The sequence below is a fragment of the Leuciscus leuciscus genome (genome assembly GCF_965113295.1).
Source record: "Leuciscus leuciscus genome assembly, chromosome: 22".
Taxonomy (NCBI): domain Eukaryota; kingdom Metazoa; phylum Chordata; class Actinopteri; order Cypriniformes; family Leuciscidae; genus Leuciscus; species Leuciscus leuciscus.
This window is the reverse complement of record NC_138746.1, coordinates 10787165-10806885: the sequence shown is the minus strand read 5'-3', so window position 1 is coordinate 10806885 and position 19721 is coordinate 10787165. Positions and strand designations below refer to the sequence as shown.

The 19721-nt window shown below is 36.8% G+C and overlaps 2 protein-coding genes across 2 annotated transcripts; one reads left to right on the top strand and one right to left on the bottom strand.

The window, feature by feature from the left end:
• The first annotated feature begins 14 nt into the window (after positions 1-14).
• prdx3 (peroxiredoxin 3) lies at positions 15-2649 on the top strand. Its single transcript, XM_082154733.1, has 7 exons — positions 15-153; positions 672-789; positions 876-1017; positions 1246-1381; positions 1653-1756; positions 1918-2083; positions 2416-2649. Exons 1-7 carry the CDS (start codon positions 118-120, stop codon positions 2464-2466), a joined length of 753 nt encoding a protein of 250 aa, XP_082010859.1. The 5' UTR covers positions 15-117; the 3' UTR covers positions 2467-2649.
• Positions 2650-3953: 1304 nt separating this feature from the next.
• Positions 3954-18505, bottom strand: tm9sf3 (transmembrane 9 superfamily member 3). The gene is made up of 15 exons (XM_082154728.1): positions 18191-18505; positions 13922-14117; positions 13494-13616; positions 11414-11574; positions 11183-11260; positions 10945-11076; positions 10537-10703; positions 10257-10351; positions 9975-10105; positions 8867-9006; positions 8553-8621; positions 8317-8463; positions 7043-7126; positions 5810-5886; positions 3954-5686 (listed from the first exon to the last, which is right to left on the bottom strand). The coding sequence occupies exons 1-15, from the start codon at positions 18281-18283 to the stop codon at positions 5619-5621; spliced, it is 1761 nt and encodes a 586-aa protein (XP_082010854.1). The 5' UTR covers positions 18284-18505; the 3' UTR covers positions 3954-5618.
• Between the last annotated feature and the right edge of the window lie 1216 nt (positions 18506-19721).

Here is a 19721-nt window from a genome sequence, read left to right as displayed (position 1 = left end):
AAGCAACTTCTTGTATCGGTGTGCGTGTGCTGCGCAACTAATGCAAAATTAGTGCGCAGCTATGATGCTCAAGGTGTTTTATTGCGCACTGCATTCATTGCAGAGCACATTAGCAAGATGGCAGCCACCATTGGGAGACTTCTCAGGACTTCTGTAAGTTTCATTTAGCAATAGCGATAAATGAGATTTCTACTGCGAAACATTATTACAAGGAACAAGTGCTAAATTACAATTAGGTGCAAGTGTGATTTGGTTAAATTCTGTTAAGTCGTCGTTTGGTTAGCGATAGCAGATACGTTTTACGGTATTTAACCTTTACAGAGCTTATACAATGTGCACGTCAAATACCTGTCAGAAGAATTGCCATAAATAAACAATTGTTACATGTAGCTTGTGCAGATCTTTTTGTTTTAAATTACTTGATTTTTAACCTAACGTGAAAATTAGCCAATTTATGTTAGATAAAAGTTTTGAAACAAACCTAATCTCTCTACAGATGTGTTCACAAAAGTGTAACTTTACAGTATTCTTGGAAAGCCCCTCTTATTAAGCGGGCCTGTATAGTTTGAGATATTTGTGTACGATGTTAGGGCATGGTGCTATTCTGTTGAAAAGCGATAACTGATTTGTATAACGGCTCTTTCGTGTATGTCCCCTCCTTTTAACGACAGGCAAGAAGAGCTGCAGTTAATGGACTGAATGTCTTGGTCCCTCACAATGGACCATCAGTCATCAGGGCCCCACAATCCCTTGCTTGCATTGCTGCACAAAAAGCTTGCTTCTCAATCAGTAAGTCTTAAAAGAGTTGAGTTTTTGCCCTTAATTAAATACAGCATTATCTTTGCTAATCTATCATGCATGCTTGTAAATATCAGCCACTGCAAGATGGGCCCCAGCTGTCACTCAACAGGCCCCACATTTCAAAGGCACTGCTGTTCTCAATGGAGAGTTCAAGGAGATCAGCCTAGAAGACTTCAAGGGCAAATACCTGGTCCTTTTCTTTTACCCACTAGATTTGTAAGTTTACACTTTCTTAACAATAAACTCTTAACACAATTTAACGGAACTTAACGGAAGTTCATTGGTGTAGTACACTTATCATTTTTAAATAACCTTTATGGAGTGTGGAAATACAGCGTTCACTCATGCATAAGATTCTCTATAATATCTCAATTGTTAAATACATTTGTACGTCACTCTAGGATTATGCTTTTTAATGCTTCTTTATTTCTGCCCACTCGGCAGCACTTTTGTTTGCCCCACAGAGATCATCGCCTTCAGTGACAAAGCCAATGAGTTTCGTGATGTAAACTGTCAAGTAGTCGGTGTTTCTGTGGACTCTCACTTTACCCACCTGGCCTGGACCAACACCCCGAGAAAGGTTTATACTTAACTTCACAAATGCTGTGTACACACTGCAGCTAAATACAGTTGTCACTTTGCATTGTTTACCAGGCCCTATTGATTAGTTGCCTAAAATGAAACACACACACACACACCGTATACAGGTTGTTCAAACAGTGCAACGATTGACATTGTGCACATTACGGTCTATACATTCTCAGTTCTCTAAATAGGATCAAGGGATTGGGAAACTAGCATCAAATTCATGCCAATTGTTAAGCTTGCCAACTAAAGTCTGGTTTCTCTAGAGTGGAGGATTAGGAAAAATCCACATTCCTCTGTTGGCTGATCTCACAAAGCAAGTGTCCAGAGACTATGGGGTCCTGCTTGAGGGTCCTGGAATTGCTTTAAGGTACCGTCATTTAATCAATGTACTTGGATTACTTTATTATAGACATTCTCAAACATTTGTTTTATTTCCTGTATCTGTATGTTTGTTTTCATGCATTGCTAAGCTGGATAGTTTGCTTTTTTAGCAAATTATCCATCACTAAATGATGTTTCACATTATAGGGGTCTTTTCATTATTGATCCTAATGGAGTGATCCGACACATGAGTGTAAATGACCTGCCGGTTGGACGCTCTGTTGAGGAAACCATCCGTCTGGTCAAGGCCTTCCAGTTTGTGGAAACCCATGGTGAAGTCTGTCCTGCCAGCTGGACCCCAAAGTCACCCACAGTAAGCTTTTACTGTTTTACTGGTGTCAAAGTACAATATGATTACACTGTATAATATGTGGTTTGTGCATAAAATACTTCTAAAAATTGAAATACCTCAACTTCTGAATGAGTGATTGAAACCTTTTTGTAAATTTGTACACACGATTTTTTTAAATTAGCTGGTTGAAATTCAGCAAACTTGCCCATTAATTATTGTAAATGAGTAGTATTTAAGCCAGATATGAACGCCGCAGGTCTGTCATGGCCATAAATAATAGTGTGAAATGTTTGTTGGGTTGTTGCTTTTGTTTTGACTTTAAATTATGTAATTGACTTTTTATTTTATTTTAGATTAAGCCGACTCCAGATGGCTCGAAGGAATACTTTGAGAAGGTCAACTGAAAACCCTAAAACTACTGACGGATCCTGCAGATCTTAGCACTTAACTGAAACAAGTTCAAAACCCATATCCAAAATAAATATAATTATTTATAGACATCATGTATCAGTATGTTGGCAGTTAATAGGGAGTGTAATCTGTTTTGATTTATGTAAAGCCAATTAAACACTGCACTGTTAAATTTGTCTCTTTGCCATAGCACATGCTTTATATCCAAAGGGCTTCATGACATAAGCAAAGAAATGTTGACATTTAAATTGTGTGGTCAAAAGTTTTTATAAAAATATATGCTTGGATGAACTGTTAACAAAAAAAAAAGGTAACATGCATTAAGAAAATAAATAGGGTCAATTTTGATTTCATGGCAACTTATACCTTAAAGGTATTTTTGGCTCTCTAGCAGTTTAAACCAAAACTGCATGCGTTTCGGCGAAGAACATTGTTTTGGCTGTGCTTCGGCTCTGTGAGACTGTGCGGACGAATATGAACCTTTGCAATAGATAATGCTTTACAATGTTAGAGAGCTAGCCTACATATGGCAATTTATCTGTTGAATAAAATACCTTACTCATTTGCCGAGTAGCAAAAACGCCTTCTCTATGCTTTTCAAAACACTTTTACAACATTTCAAATCACTGTTCTCGTCATCTCTGAAAAGCCAAGCCAGTGTTGATTTTCATTTTATTTTGTGGTGTGTCATGTTCTCTTTTTGCCAGCACTCTCCTCTGTTCTGCTTCTCTTTTTTTTCTCTCTCCCACGTCAAATAGCCAAAGCAACTTTTCTCTAAGTACAGACATGACAAAGTGTCATACGCAATTTTCCACAAACACCATCCCATCTGGTCTAAAATATAAATACTTATAATAGAAATAGTGAATCAGGGCAAGACAAAAAGCACGTTTTTCCAAAAAGATTGATGATGTTTTGATTAATTTAATTGCTTTCATTTGTTAAATAATTTGTTAAAAAAAAAAAAAAAAAAAGTTACATAGTATACCTTAAGTATCTCAGCAAAACAATGATCCTAGGATATGGTAGAAGAGGATATATTAAAATCTTAACCACTGTAGTTCATAATTTTTGTTACAACAAATAATTGTCATTTGTAAGTGCAAGAGTTTAAAATTATGCATTTTTTACTAAAAAGGTTGAGAAATCCTGCTTTATATTATTGTTCAAAGACAGGGAGACAGGATTTAAGGGCCGTTCACTGCAGTTAAATTCCTTGCTAAAAGGTACCGTACAATAACGATACAGCAATACTTTGATCTCAGTAACTCGAGTGTGACTGATTCTTGGCCAAGTTTTTGGAAACACAATATGTTGAAGACAGATAAAGCTGCCGTCACACCATTTGTTTATTCTACTGAAAAGTGCAATCATTACATACTGACTGTGTAATTCTTGTAGCTTCCATCAAGTACTCAGCTGTCCTTGGGGAGAACATTTTAATTGACAACTTTTCCTTCATATATAAACCATGCCTACATAACCTCAAAAACAATGTTTATTTCTTTTTTTCTTCTCCTTTTTTACAGCAAGTTAATATTGTGTTTAAAATGTCTCTTTAGACTTCACATGGAACATGACATGAAGAACCAGAAATAATTTTTTTAAATTGGGAGAAATGAATTTTAGAAAAAGGCTTTGCCACTTCTCAAACTTTTTTTTGTTACATACTGTATTTACACAATGGAACAAGAAAAATAAGAACAACAGCTCTAAGTGTGTCTGCACTTAGTAACCATGAAAACATCTAGTAAAGTGTACAATAACTTCACTTTGTACAGTATGTTTGCAGAGTTTTAGCATGTGCGCCTAAATTGTGTCTGACAAATCACAATTTTGGTTCAGATCATGGATACAAAAATAAGCACGAGTCAGCTGTCCAAGACAATGAATAGCCTTTCAACTCTTTAAATAAAAAAAAAATTAAAAAAAGCTGATGACTATCTCCTCTATGAGCAGCACAAAGTCAATGAAGCACTTATTTTTGAGACCGTTCTACAAGATGCAAATAAAGGGTAGTGATGAGGGTCACCTAAAATGGAATTATGATCAACAAAAACAAATAGAATCTGATCATTTGATTTGGTGAAAAATTCATGCAATATCAGGCAAGATGTAACTGTGCCAAGAAGCCCACCCCAACCTTCAAAAAAAAGTAACAAAAAACCTAATCTGACAGTTCATAAAAGAAAGAAAAGACACCCTTTAATAAATCTGTACAACCAAAATACATTTGGGATCTACATCTACTGTTACATTATTAAGGTTATATACATGGCCAACCCCCTCCATATATTATCTTTACGAGCAGACTTCATTCAAACCCAAACAACAACATAAAACTGAACTGGAAAAAGAAATATCACATCACACATCCCATTAAAACAATCTGCCACCAAACCATCATTTCAGATCACCAGTCTCACTAGAATCTGCTTGTGGATAGCGAACTGTATCTGATGTGCTAAGCTCTGTCCCGCGCGGGTCTGTGGATCTGAGCTACAGGACAACAGATGCCCTGAAAAGGTAGAGCTAAAACCTGTCTGCTTCACATCATATTGGTTTTTTCTATTTATGAAAGAAAAAAAGAATTTCTGTATTTTGGAATTTCAAACCACGTTATGCTTTTGGTGCGATTCATAAGCATGTAAAACAATACTACAATGAAGGCATTGACTAATACAAAACAGACAAGCAAGAGGATGGACGTAAACCCCACTCTCTGATATTCTCATATAATAGAACAAAGGCTCTCAATACACTTTGGCCTCTTCACTGAAGAGAGCTAGACTATTCCATCAATAAAGATCTGTTCAATGGTTTTGGGGGGTGGGATAAAGTTATAAGAAATAGGAGCAACGTTGTGGTGTACTTTCTTTCCCCTTTACCTGCATTTACTGCCTGCATTGCCTCTGAAGGGAAAAACGAAAAAGCAGATAAAATAAAAAATAAAAAGTCCTGTTTATTACACCTCTCATTTAACCCTTGTGTACGCATCATGCCGCAACTTTTAATTCATTGAGAAAATGGAAAACTAGATTTTGTACAAGATACCACAATCTCTTCTTGCAAAATAAATGGAGACTTTGTGCCCGCGTCGATCGGGAGGAAGTGTCGGCTGATCCGCAGCGTCGCTGCTGAGTTTCTAGTCGATTTTTACATTTGTGTAGATCTTCCTCACAAAGGCACTTGTTCCCATGTAACCTACCGCTCCTAAAAACAAAGAGATGATGCATTGTGTTATCATAAGAATATGTCGCTCCCCTACCCATATAGCAACACTTATGATTAACGAGGAGAATCACTGTACTAGAGAAGTAGTTTTCTTGTACTCACCACACATGATTCCCAGAGCAGTACTGAACACAGCCATGTAGCCAAAATAGAATGACGTCTGAAATAAGCCATACATCCTGCAGAAAAAATGTGTACATGCTAATCATTGGTATCAGATCCACAGATTTAGATCTACGACTTGGGTTTTTTCCCCCGTGCGACTTCTACTCAAGTGCTACTTATTTTTCGGAAGATAAGGGAATAAATCCATTAAATGCAAATGAGAAACTATTTCTATTTTTCAAACAATTTACTTGCAATTTAGGGATGCACCAAAATGAAAATTCTGGGCCAAAACCGAAAATTCGAGATGCACTTACTTGGCCAAAAACCCAAAATGCTTTAAAAAAATTATTTATTTATTATTTTAAATGAGCTTTTATTTGTATAATTGTATTAATATTAGACGTTTTAAATGAAATTCAATCATTTTAATGATACTTAATAAAAAAAAAGCAAGCCAATAAAATAACCACACTAAAATTGGACAGAAAATATAATATTAAAATAATATTAAATATCAATATATTATTCTTTATTATTTCTATGCAACAGAATCAGATTTAACAGATTTATTTTTTGACCAATTATCCAAACAATGTATAGTCCTAAAAAGCTATTATTATCAGAACATGTGAGCGGGTCAGTGAACGAGAGGGTAGCGCCATTTTACCAGCATTGCCCAGCACGGCTACCACACCATGTTACAGCACAGCAGGGCTATACTACGTATAGTATACTATGACTACATATGTCAGCGCGTTATTTGAGCGGACTTTGCTTTTCCAATGACCATGAGCGGTACATAAGTGGAGCATGGGCCGTGAGCAACTGAGCAGAGCGCATGTGCATAGAGAGGAATATTGAGCGGAGAGTCACACTGCGCAATAATAACGGCTAGAGCGAGAGTAAAACCTGAGCGCTGAACACTGAGGGCATAACTATTGCACACAAGTAACCCAAATGCTCAAAGTGCTACTTAAATTTCAGTATGTTCCTCACACACAGATTTAGTATGTAGTTTCTAGCATTTTTATTGCATTGCAAGTTTTATGGAGCTTGTCGCTTTATAGATAATGTTTTATAGAAAATAGCAGCTTGGAAATTCTGCAAAATATCTTTTTATGTTCCATAAAAGAAAGGAAATCAAGTGACCGAGGGTGAGTAAATGACAGACATTTAAATTTAGAGCATTCATACAATGACATTTAAGGAAAAGAAACTAAAACTCACTTTGTTTTAAAGAAATAGTAGTAGAAGGAGTACATGTAAACGTAAACTGCTGTTGAGGCTGCAGAGAGAAAGCTGGTCCACTGCCTGCAAAAAAGAAAGGAAAAAAAACATTAACTAGATGTACCGCATGGCGGTACAAAATATGACCGCCGCTCAGGCCTGCACTGGCTTTCCACAAAAATAAATGACGTGGAGCAATTTGGCTGTATTGCGTGTTTATGTATATACCTAAAAAAAGTAGTAGTATGTGCATGTCTGTCTGTCTGTGTGTGTGTGTATGTGTGTGTGTTTGTGTATGTGTGTGTCTGTGCGTGTATGTATGCGTGCGTACATGTGTGTGCGCGTGTGTCTGTGCATGTGGATTTGTATGTGTGTGTATGGGTGTGTGTCTGTGCGTGTGGATGTCAGTGTGTGTGCATGCTTGCGTTTGTTTGTATTCCTGCATGTGTGTGTGTGACAGTATCATCCTAAACCAGCAACCCTTCGCTCAACACCACCATCTACAGGCCGATGAGTGTACAGTCACTAAATGTGCACATAAATGAATTTATTTTATACCCCCCCATGGATGAAATTCTACGAAACTTAGCATACCCCCAGAGGATGTCAAGTTAATCATACACATGAAATATGGTGCAGTTCTGAACATCTCAACTGAAGATAGGGGCGATTAAAGCAGAATAATATTGCATTTTCATTTTTTATGGGAGGGGCGCAAATCACAAATGAGTGATTATGGGCTAGGTTGATGTGGGCCCTTAAGACCAACATACCATAACAATTTCTTCATCCTCGGTGCCACGGTTCAGGTAGTTATTTAGGAAAAACTGCATTTTTTGGGTTTGGGGGGGCCCAGCGCGGGGGGGGGGGGGGGGGGGGGGGGGGGTGGCCCCCGGGGACCAAACGAAATTTTTCCGTAAAAGTCTAGTGGGGCTACATGCCCACCAAATTTCATGTTCCCCGGTGTTTCGGTGTCCCTGGTATCGTTGCCGAAAAATTCAGTAGATGACAAAAAAAAAAAAAAAAAAAAACTTTGACAATCCCTATATGACCGCTTTCGCTAGCTATGCTAGCGGCGGTCATAATTAGAAGTACTGCCATTCAGTCTCATGATGTCATCTGGTTATGATGCATTTACGTCCCTACAAATTTAAACGCCTCTACGGTCTGTTCCCAAGTACACTTGGGAGGATGGAAAACGGAGGGTGGAAACAAATTAAAATACATAAGCAAAACAGCATTATAAAGACAGAATTGCATGTAATGCTCCTTACCATCTGTAGTCTTCTGCATTGAGAAGGAAGTAGGTACAGACGATGGTAACACAGACTGTAACAATGCACAGGATCACCAGCACCAGCATCATAAATCCATACACATAGTAAATCTTGTAGGCCCAGAAAGATGTGAAAATGAAGTACCTGAAAGAAAATGTAAGATAGTTTTTAATCATACAGATATTCATAGTCATTATGGGTGTGTGTGTGTACCCAGAAGTGTGCAGACTTACATCTCAATGAATATTGACCCGAATGGAAGAATGCCACCTAGACACACAATAACCGCTGGCTCCATAAACCTGCCAATTCAAAGAAACATTTAGTAAGACAAATTTATTTATAAAAGTCTATAACTATCATTTTATCTGATGTATAGAAAACCTTCACAGTATTTACATTCAAATCAATCTGATCATGTTTGAACATCATGTAAATCACTGAAAACAAAAATGAAACAATGACACAATGGAGAGCATGGGATGATATCAAGACAACTGAACAGGTGTGAGACACTCTGTGATGTGTGAATCATGATTGAGGTTACCATTTCTTCTCTGGGATGGGTCTGGGTACAGCATTGACCCTACAAGGAAAGTTGGGCTGACCGGAGAGGTTCCTGCCCAGGATTGTCCCCACCAGGTTCAGAGGTAGAATTACAAAGAAACAGATGCAGCACACTGCAACCTGATTTTTTAAAAAAAGATAAAATTACATAATATATGAATAATAATTCATAATATATAATATTTGAAACAAATATTGCACCAAAGCAATTAATGCTTTAAAGTGTTAGTTAACCCAAAAATGAAAATTCTCATGTCATTCCAAGCCCACAAGACTTTCATTTATTTTCAGAACACAAATGAAGATATTTTTAATGAAATCTGAGAGATTTCTGTCCTTCCATTGTCCCTCTATTCCACCAAAACTCTGATGGTTCAAAATGTTCAATAAGAGATTGTAAAATAAATTCGTATGAATAGAGCAGTTTAATCCAAGTCTTCTGAAGAGATACGATCGCCTTTATATGATAAACAGATTTAATTTAGGATTTTCTTCACATATAAACATGGATCTTAGCACACTAAACAAATTCAGGTATGCTTGCTTGACACGCAAGAACCAATGAGGTTCATTCTCAGGTGTCACACCAACATGTTCGAGGTTCCACAAGAACCAATGAGGTTTGTTCTCGTTCAATCAAGTACTGTTGAGATTCCGTTATTAAATTTGAGTGCTCTAAGATCAATGTTTATATGTGAATAAAAGCCTAAATTAAATCTGTTCACCATATAAAGCAATTATGTCTCTTCAGAGGACTTTGAATACCAGTCTTATGAGTTTGGAACAATATGAAAGTGAGTTATTGACAATTTTCATTTTTGGGTGAACTATCATTTTGAGAATGATAGGGTTATAAACCACTTTCAACAAATTGCATGTGTGATATGTAGCAGACTTGAAACTAAATGACACTAGCATGTTCACAACCAAATTTAATTGTCCAAAATAACACACATGATGTGAAAAAAGTTGACTGTCTTTTCTACTCAGCAGTTGATCCCAGTTGTAAAATCAACCTGAGATTGACATTATTGTCAGAGATAGGCATGTATAGACTACACACTGTATAAGGCAGATGACAAACTCACCATGGTGCCGAATGGGATGGCTCTGGAGGCATGGTAGTAGATTGCAATAAAGTTGATGAAGAATGCTGTGCCACACACCATGGCAGGGATCAGAAAAGCTCCTATGAACATCTGCTTTATCCATCTCCTACCTGCAAAAATTATGCAAGAAACAACAAGAAAAAAAGTCTGTAGACACCTAGAACACCTTCAATAGGTTACCTTAAAAGCATAAATGCTAATACAGTTAAAATGACATTTGGACATCCTTATCGCAGATGTTGCAAATATCAGTTTGCATACCTCCTTGTTTTGCATAAAGGCTTCCACCAAAGTAGCCGTTGACTGGGGACGTGGCAGCATAAACAAATATGGCTGTACTCAGCATGGACCCTCTCCTACAAAGGCAAACACAAAATTCCTTTGATGAGCACTTCAGAAAATGTGAATATCCCTTACAGCCCACCTTTCCATAAATGTCCAAATGTATATATCATGGTTATACAACAATGTAATTTTTATTGAAGCCTATATTTAATTATTAGACAATATCGTTGCCCTGTAAATCATAGGTGAAACTCACTCTGTATACAAGTCCTCAATCATGGCCAAAATGATGACTATGAGGGAAACAGAGAAGATCTGACACCCAGAGCCAATGAGGGAGGAGAATATCAGCGGGTGGCTGGATGGTCGGAACACATCACCATGAACCTGCTTCCATCCATATTCATCACCGAGATCACGATCCTGAAGAAAAAAGAATGTGCATAGAGTTTGATAAAATGCAGAGAGGAAGACGCCATCCCTGAGAGGAACATAGCATTAAATTTGGAGCTGTTATCAAAGCTATAAAACATCAGCCATTGTGAGGTTGTGAATAAACCAATTCATCACAGATACAAGAGAAATCAAATGTGCAACTTAAAAGGTGATGGATTCATAAGGCTCATGTAATAAAGAATTCCAAAAATGTTCTGTAAGTGATCACCATATCATCCATTTCCTCTTCTTTGCTGTATCTGGCGTAGTCTTTCCTCAATGTCCTCATCAGGATCATTGAAACAAGGCCCACCAGGAAAATCACCATCATGAAAGAGTTGAATATTGAGAACCAGTGAATCTGTCAGGTGCAAAACCACACACAAAAAACATTCCACAAATTCAATATCACCAAGCACATTTTAAATTAGCTGGGAAGGAGTTAGCAAACAATATGTGCCATTTACCCGGTGTTGAAAGAAGGACGGATCAAGATATTTGTCAAATCTATCCTCAAATTTCACATCAGATTTCTTCCACTTCACCTGTGAGGATCGGCAATAAGTTTGTAATATTATAAATTATTCTTTCACACAATACGCATTAGTATTAATTTTCCACACAAACTTCAATTTTAAATGACAATTTGTATTAGTTAATATTAACAAGTTTCTGAGTTTTAGGAAAGCTTTACTCACAGAGTATGACATGGGAATTCTTGTGTTTGGCACAAGCTTGACCTTCCCCTCGCTGGTCAGGTTAACATCCACAATTCTATTCCCATTGTATCCGATCTCCAGCTTTTTGTAAGTCCAGAGATAATAGTCCTCTCCATTCTCATCAGCTTCACCAACAATACCTTAAATAATCCCACAAAACAATCCTCAGAAGGCTACTTATATCAAAAACATAACTTTTACTAGAATAACCACTAATATCACAGCCTAACATTTTACAATCCAACCAAACCCTCACGAACAAGTCTGTAGAACATAATTTCCTCTTGAATATTGTTCAATGTGAAATGCTTCACAGAACAGAGTGAATGGCATTTCATGCTGTCATTTAAAGTAAAGAACCAACAATATTTAAGCTATCAAGACAAACTTTTTATAATGCATTTCAAGTCAAATGCAATATTTCTCCAACTATTAGAACATGTAATAACCCTACTGCTCTTTCAGAACAAATGGTTTTACAATGTAATTTTATTTCATTAGTTCTGTTGAACAATAATGGTTTGTTAAAATGTCCCCTGGTGGGAAACAACGTGTTTAAAATACATTAATAAACTGATTTCCCTTTCAGGCACAGTTTATTATTCCCTTTTTTTTAGAACAATGTAATGGCTTTGTAACATGCATTATCTAAGGTACAATATCATTTGAGATATAGAGTGAGAAGATGGTCAGTAAATGGGAAGCTTACAGAAAATATATAGTTATTTTGGCAGCTCACAATGGATCTTAAAAAACTTTCTGGCATTTCTGTACCAGCGTCCCTAACAATGATGAATGCTTACTTGAGTCTCCCAACTATTGTGGAGATGCCCTTACACAAGCTGTTGGATGTGAAGAATTGTGTGTAGGGTGCAAAATGCCATGTAAAAAGAGAATATCTGAAGTCTCTTTTGGGAGTGGACATGCTCTGAGTCTGCACATACACTGCTGACATAACCCTTTCCTGACTAACTGGGAGGAGACACTCAGCAGCCTGATGGTGGATGAGCTGGAGTTGGGCGAGCTATGTTAAGGGGTTGTCAGCAATTTGAAGGAAACGTATGAGTTCTCAATGTTCTAGGTCATGAAAAGCTACATCAGCGTTGAGACAGTTGAAAGTCTTGCCAACCTTGATAGGCCTCAATCATAAACAGTTGCATTCACGTTGTGACCAAAGGCTCAAGAGACAACAGAATTCGAGGACAAGAGCGGAAGAAACGACTAAATGGGAGACTCTCACCCAGTGGGTGAGCATCCATTGCATCCCACTGAATGCAGGGATGGAGCCGTGCAAACTGGGAAGCAGGGCAGATACTGTTGTTAACTTGTGGAAGTGGCTCACATCCAGATACAAGATCTTGGAGACCATTTTCTCTGGATATTGAAACCACTTCTTTCAGTCATCCTGATGCTCCTCATAGGACTTGTAATGGAACATGCACTTGAAAGTCACAGCCAGAGTAACATGACATCAAGCATCTTCATGACCTTCTCTGCAGCCTCAAATGTTCCATAATGGACAAATCAATACTCTTTAGAAGCTTTCTGTAAATCAAAAACTGTCACAGAACAGGATGTCCCAGAATGACCAGATACATACATGCCACTTTAATTTCTTTGCAAAGATTAATCAACTAGGTGTACAAAGTTAACTGTACCCTGGAGAGCAGTTGGTCACCCTGTCTCTGCACACCCGCACAGAAAAATTGATCTGAACACAATGAATGCAGCAGGATTTCACTCACATTTCAGTGAAGGTCACCCACAAGCAAATACCCCATCTAGACTTTTTGATGATTAAAATGATCATCAGAAAACTGTTTTTGTTGTTTGTGCTAACAGATTGGTCTCAAAAATATATTTTGAAGCCTTCATAATTGCAGTCTCATTTTTATACTGTCTTAGCTGAACAGTGTTCTTGTTAACAAAAACTATTACGAATATTGTTCTATCAAAAAATTTAAATATAATAGATATTAGATGAAATAAAGATTATAGAAATAAATAAAAAAATCTCAAAAGCAGGCTTGCCAATCACTCTGGCTTCCGGTTTACTCACCCCAGATGGGAAGGTCATCTATGTACATTTGATACCAGTAGTGGTTCTTGATGGCATAGACAAACGCATCTTTTTTAGGTTTGTCTAGTTCAATGTCACAGTATGTCGTCTGCATCACCTCCTCTGTAAAAGACAAATCCACATTGCATTCTTACAATCATCACAAGAGCAATAATCTTACTTACTATCAAACATTTGGATGAATGATCTACAAATTTAAATAATGTAAATTACATCCATAGTACTCATGTAATGATATTTAACGCTTGTTGATAAGCTTTATTTGAACAAGTTAACATGCTAGCCACAATAGTCAAGTCACCTTTATTTATATAGCGATACAGATTGTTCTAAAGCAGCTTTACAGTGATAACAGTAAAATTATGCATTTAGGCTGTTGTTCAGTTGAACAGGTATCAAGACCATACCTGTATACTTGATATCCAGACCGCTGAACTCCAATTCAACCCCCTGTAGCGCCTCTCCTAACGTCTCATGATAATGACTAATAGTTTTCTTCGTGCCCACACAGAATGGTAGGGAGAAATACTTATAGGTCTCCTGTCGGTTGTGATAAGGGCCCACTGTGTTCATCCATAGAACCACCTCCTCTTTATCAATGTACTGGAGAAGAACGAGAACAGTCATTAGCTACCTGTTTCAAATATCAGCATCTATTCTTTGTGATGTTAATTCAACTCCAGGATGTCACCAAATTAAAAGAGCTCAGACTACAAGAGGGCTCCATCCTCAGACTACAAGGGCTCAGACTCTGTTGTTTTTGTATTTTACACCTAAACACAATTTTTTAACATTTTGCAAACTAATATATTCATTTAATTAAAACTATAAACTTTTTATAGAAAAGAAAAACAACAGTCTAAATCCACACAGACACACTCTCTATGGTGCGTGTGTGGCTCAAGCACACCCATAAAAACTAGCCTACTCCATTCATTCGATGCAAGATGAAGTCAGCCGGAAGTTAAGAGGTTTTAGAATTGAGACTGACAAAATGAGGATGCTGCCAAACCCTCAAGCAAAACAAGATAATAAAAAAAAACATGCTTCACAAAGAGAAAATTCATTTGTCCAAATATTACACTTCATTTAAAACTTTTCTGATCAAAGACTTTAGATAAAATCTATGCATCCTCCGAGTGGACAAGTAAGCAAATGTTATACAATGCTGTAAAAACACAACAATAAAATCAATGAGGTCTCTGTTGAATCTAGAGTTATTGATCTTATTCCTAAATGACAGCGATTCAGCCATGTCTATTAAACCTTTGACAAGAACAATCACAGTGCTGACCCAGAGAAAGCAGTTATCATGAAACAGCTTCAAAAACTTGTCTTTTCAACCACACAGTATCACGATTTCTGTGTAACAAATATTTAAATTATCATAGAAGTACTGGGATAAAAGTTAAAAACTCTGATGATGTAAACATTGTGGTCTACGGTAGCGATCAAAATAGAGCAAATCACATTTTGAAAGTAACTTGGTGCTTCAAATAAGGACTGTATTAATTCCATTGTTACGCCACTAGGTGGCAACAACAAGTGACTGTTAAAAATGTATTTGTCATTGGCGACGTTTACATGCATCCAAATAATCTGTTAGTCATCGGATTGAAGGCTCAATCGGACTAAAAAGCTTTCATGTAAACACCTTAATCGATCCGATTGAGTTCGATCCGAATGAAATTTCGATCCGATTGAAATGGGTGGTTTATTCCTTTTCTAATCCGATCGAGAGGACATGTAAACACTTGATCGGATTGAAAACCGAAAGGACTGCGCATGTGCAATGACGTTGAAATGAGCTGTTTCTTCCTGTTGAATAAAGTGTCATATAAATGAGTGTCCCGTCATTCTAAAATTCTCATCCACAGACGAGTGGTTTTGGGCGCGAGGAGGGGCATATTTGCAGCGTTATAAAGATAAGCAGCACGGCCCAATGGTTCATGGTCTCCAAATTATGACCAGAATTGGATAACTATTAAGTCTGCTGTTTAAAACAAATAAAGAACCAATGTAGGAGAATAGTTATTACGCGCAAACAGTGGGGAAACTCTGTATATTCGTGCAGTGTGTGCTTGTCAACACGATTTAACGTTGATGTACGTTTAACGTTCATGTAAACACTACATTCAGATTCATCAATTGGAATGAATTCAGTCCAATTGAAACAAAAGTTGTGCATGTAAACGTAGCAACTGAATCATTCATTCAAGAGATTGTTCAAATACCCTGATTCATCCAGTAATGAAACAAGTGAAGTAAAGTATTTGAGTGAGTCGTTCAAACCAATAATAAAAAAAAATTATTCATTCAAATTAATTCAACGTTTTTAAATAGACTACTACAGCAATTAACATTATGTCAGAACCTCTAGTAAATTACATGTTATTTTGATTAGTTGTCTTTTCAGAATCGTGGGACAATCACAATCTCTATTTGAAACAACAACAACAACAACAAAAATCTAAAATCGTGCAGATACCAGACATTTACAGTGTTGAAAACTACATAAATAGCATCAAAAACGTTCAAGTTATTTATACGTACTCAATCTACATTAAACAAATTATACAGCACATAATTTTTTTTTAGTGACCACCAATATGATGTCCTAGAAGCAACAGTACAAAAAAATGTTTGCTTAAAATGTGCTTGCTCCCTGATACACATACATTTACAGAATAAAGTATGCAGAGACATTATTGTTGCCTCTCGATGGTTATTATTAGTATTCTGTTGTATCTTTAACAAGTTTTCCAATTTTTCAAGACAAATGACAATAATGGAGATTTAGCCATAATAGAACATTAGATAATAGAAATGTAATTGATTCTGGGGTGGAAACAATCTTGATGCAGAAATTAATGCTTAAAGGAAGAGTTTACCAAAAATTGTCTTCAAACAAACCATCATGTTGTTCCAAACCTGTATCTTTCTTCGTGGGAAGACCAAAGAAGATTATTCAAGAATGTTGGTAACTAAACCGTTTTGGTGACCATTGACTTCCATTGGAGAGAAAAAAATAGACAATTCTCAAAATATCTTCTTTTATGTTCCACAGAAGAAAGTGGTTCATACTGAACTATCCTTTAAATTCTTTGAATTAAGAGGCTAAAGAAACACAGTAAAGACAGGGTGTGAACCAGTAAATCAGGTAGTGTTACTACACCATCCTATCTGAATCTAGAGAACAAATATAAGAGCAATGCAGCAATACTCATGACACTGGATAATGAAAATGAGAATAAGAGGACAAAGACAACTGCATGGCTGTAACGATGAAACCTTAAACACTGTCTCCCATGCTCAGAGGTATTCCCATTGGCACTGGTTTGAACAAAAAGAAGCACATTATCCACCAGAAACCCCAGATCTCTTGAGACCAAAGAAGGAATATGTATACGAGAACGTATCCTGTTTTATGAGCTATAATTCGTCATCACAGATAATGTGTGGTGCTGAATAATTTCAGTAATATTATGCAAGATGTGAAAGGGGCTGCAATAAAAGTGAAGATTTAAATCTCTGTAAACAACCAAAATCAACTTGTATAAACTGATCAGTGTCATACCACAGATGCTTTTCATATTGTATTCAATCGTGATACCTACCAATGTCTGAAATGCTGATGAATTTTGTAAGCATCTTCAGGACACCAGAAAATCAAGTTCCAGGTATGACATTTTGATGTCTTTTAATTAAACATGCATATGTGAACTCTTTACAATAAGATGCATTTAGAAAATAGATGAAGTTCATTTTCATTTCATGCTGACTTTTAAGTCGTCTCAAATCCAAATCAAACATTATCACAATACTATAATGCTGTACACTGAAAGAGTGTAAAAAGTGTAAATATGCAACAATAAAAACTTGCTAATTGCTTAATTGTAAGCTGCCTTATAAAAAAAAAATCTTCCTAACCCATGTAATTGTAGTCTAAAAATATTTAGATGTTATTAAATATTTCTGAGTTATGTTATTGGCATGTGTGTTACGTGATAACACCGTTACAATAATTGTGATGAATTTAAGCAGCCTTCCATTGTACCGAACATATTTCATTAGCTTAAATAGGTTGTTATTTTGACATATTATGATTTAATGACATATAGTTAGGAACTGTAAAATATACAGTCACCAAAATGACACCGGGAAAAGACTGCCACTCCGTCACAGTAAAATTATTGCAAAGCTGCTCTTTGTGTAAATGTTTTACAGTGTATCGGTCATATAAAAGCCTAGACGAACCGGATGTGTGTGTATAGACGGACATATTTATTTTAGCTAACGGCGGTTAGCAGACCCTTCAGAATAACCTCAGTTACACAAAAGAAACGCACGAAACACATCTTATGCCTAAAATAACATTATACTTATTATGCATGATACGAGGAGTCGAAACCGAGGATTTCGAGCACAGCCCTGCAGTTTGAACAGCATAATGTAATAGGATAGCTGATGCTAAGCTAGCCACGTAGCTTCTGATGTGCTTAGCATTTCTAACATAGACACGGGAAAATAAATCATTCATCGTATCAAGTTTATAGGATTTATTTCTGTCCTTTGATGTTAAGCACTTTTGCCAGAGCAACCAGCTCAATATCTAACGTCTCTCGAGACTATACACACCGAACACAGAGGGCTTCTCGGCCCGCAGTTTATCTTACCTTATGTTCGTGTTCATCTGCTCGAACTAGCAGCAATGAACTTAAAACAGTCGTCAAGACAACCACTTCAATCGTCCACCTGCAGAGCCCCATACTTTTCTAGGGAAAATGCTGCGACTGATTTGAAATGGTATCTTTTTTGGGGGCTATCCCACCTTCCTTCTTCCTGGTTCTATGACAGTAGTTGTCTTGAAGTGCTCACATACGAGTTTGTCGTAAAACCGTTCAGCGAGTGATCAGCGCGTCCACCGCTGATGGGTGGGAACAGGTCACATGGGTAACTTGGACCTATCGTTGGAGAGAGCGATGTGTCAACGTTGAGGAAGAAAACCCTGCGCTTCGCCACCCATGGCCACGTCATCTGAGCGCAAACAGAAACGGTGGAAAGGCAGGCTGCTTAGCAGGATGTAAAAACAACACTGATGAAATGTTCATTGATAGGATCCTCAAATAGTGTAGTAGAAAGTTACGCCTACTCAGTAAACGTATCGCTATTAAACGTCGATTTATTAAAGACCCTTGTTATTCCTCACCAAGCTGCCAAAATAAAACATTTCACAAAAACTTCAGTTAACATGAATACAACTAATTTCCCCCAATTATTTTTTTTTCAATAATTTAATTTTAATAATTTAACAACAAATTTGCATGTTCACGGTTCTTTTATGTCACATGGTCACATGCCATACAAGTAAATAACAATAATGAAATATTTTTGTAAGTGTTATATTTAGAATTTTTCACTTTTAAAATTATTCATTTCAATTTTATATTTTTATTACTGGAATTATTATTAGCTTTTCATTAACTCACCAACCCCCTGCTTTTCCCTCATGAACCCCCAGGGGTTTTCAAACTCCTGTTTGGGAAAACCCTGGCCTATAGGCCTATGTATTTTTGTTTTGTTTTGTTTGTTTGTTATTTGAGATGGGGCAGGTAGGGTAGCATGTTGGCTAATACCTAATTACAAAAAGCATTTGTCTTGCAAAGTAGTTGAGATTCTTTGAGAACTCAACTTTCACTTGATGATGAGTTGATTTTCCTAAAACCTTTTACCACAACAACAACAACATAGCATTTAAAGAGCACAACTGCGCGAGCCTTTATGACATCACAAATGTTACAGTATTTAATGGCATGAAAGTCTCTTGCTCATTTTGTAGGTTGACGGTTTGGAGTATTTTATATCAAAATGATTCAATAAATTTGTTCAAAAGCTTGGCCAAAACCTTCCATATTTGCTTCCATATCGGATTCATGACTGGCACTAGCATGGCATGACTGACCTCTGTGCACAAGGTAATTGTTAATTCTTTGTTTTGTTAATCAGGTGGCTGTGATATTTTAGTGAAGGGGCCATCAAAGTGGCAAGCTGCTATGTTATTGATTCACAGCCACTGTTGTTATTTTATAACATCTTATTCATGTTAATCCTTATTTTTCAGTAAGCAAACTGTTTTGTGAACAAAGTCCTTATTTTGGAAACCACCTCCATCTGTCATAATGTCTTTCTTTTAGGCTGGCTATCCCA

Coding starts and splice junctions, on each gene's coding strand:
- prdx3 (XM_082154733.1), top strand. CDS start 118: ATGGCAGCCACCATTGGGAGACTTCTCAGGACTTCT. Junction 154..671: donor GGAGACTTCTCAGGACTTCT/GTAAGTTTCATT, acceptor TTTTAACGACAG/GCAAGAAGAGCTGCAGTTAA. Junction 1,757..1,917: donor GGTCCTGGAATTGCTTTAAG/GTACCGTCATTT, acceptor TTCACATTATAG/GGGTCTTTTCATTATTGATC.
- tm9sf3 (XM_082154728.1), bottom strand. CDS start 18,283: ATGGGGCTCTGCAGGTGGACGATTGAAGTGGTTGTCTTGACGACTGTT. Junction 14,118..18,190: donor CAGATGAACACGAACATAAG/GTAAGATAAACT, acceptor GTTCTTCTCCAG/TACATTGATAAAGAGGAGGT. Junction 8,622..8,866: donor CCCATCCCAGAGAAGAAATG/GTAACCTCAATC, acceptor TTGAATTGGCAG/GTTTATGGAGCCAGCGGTTA.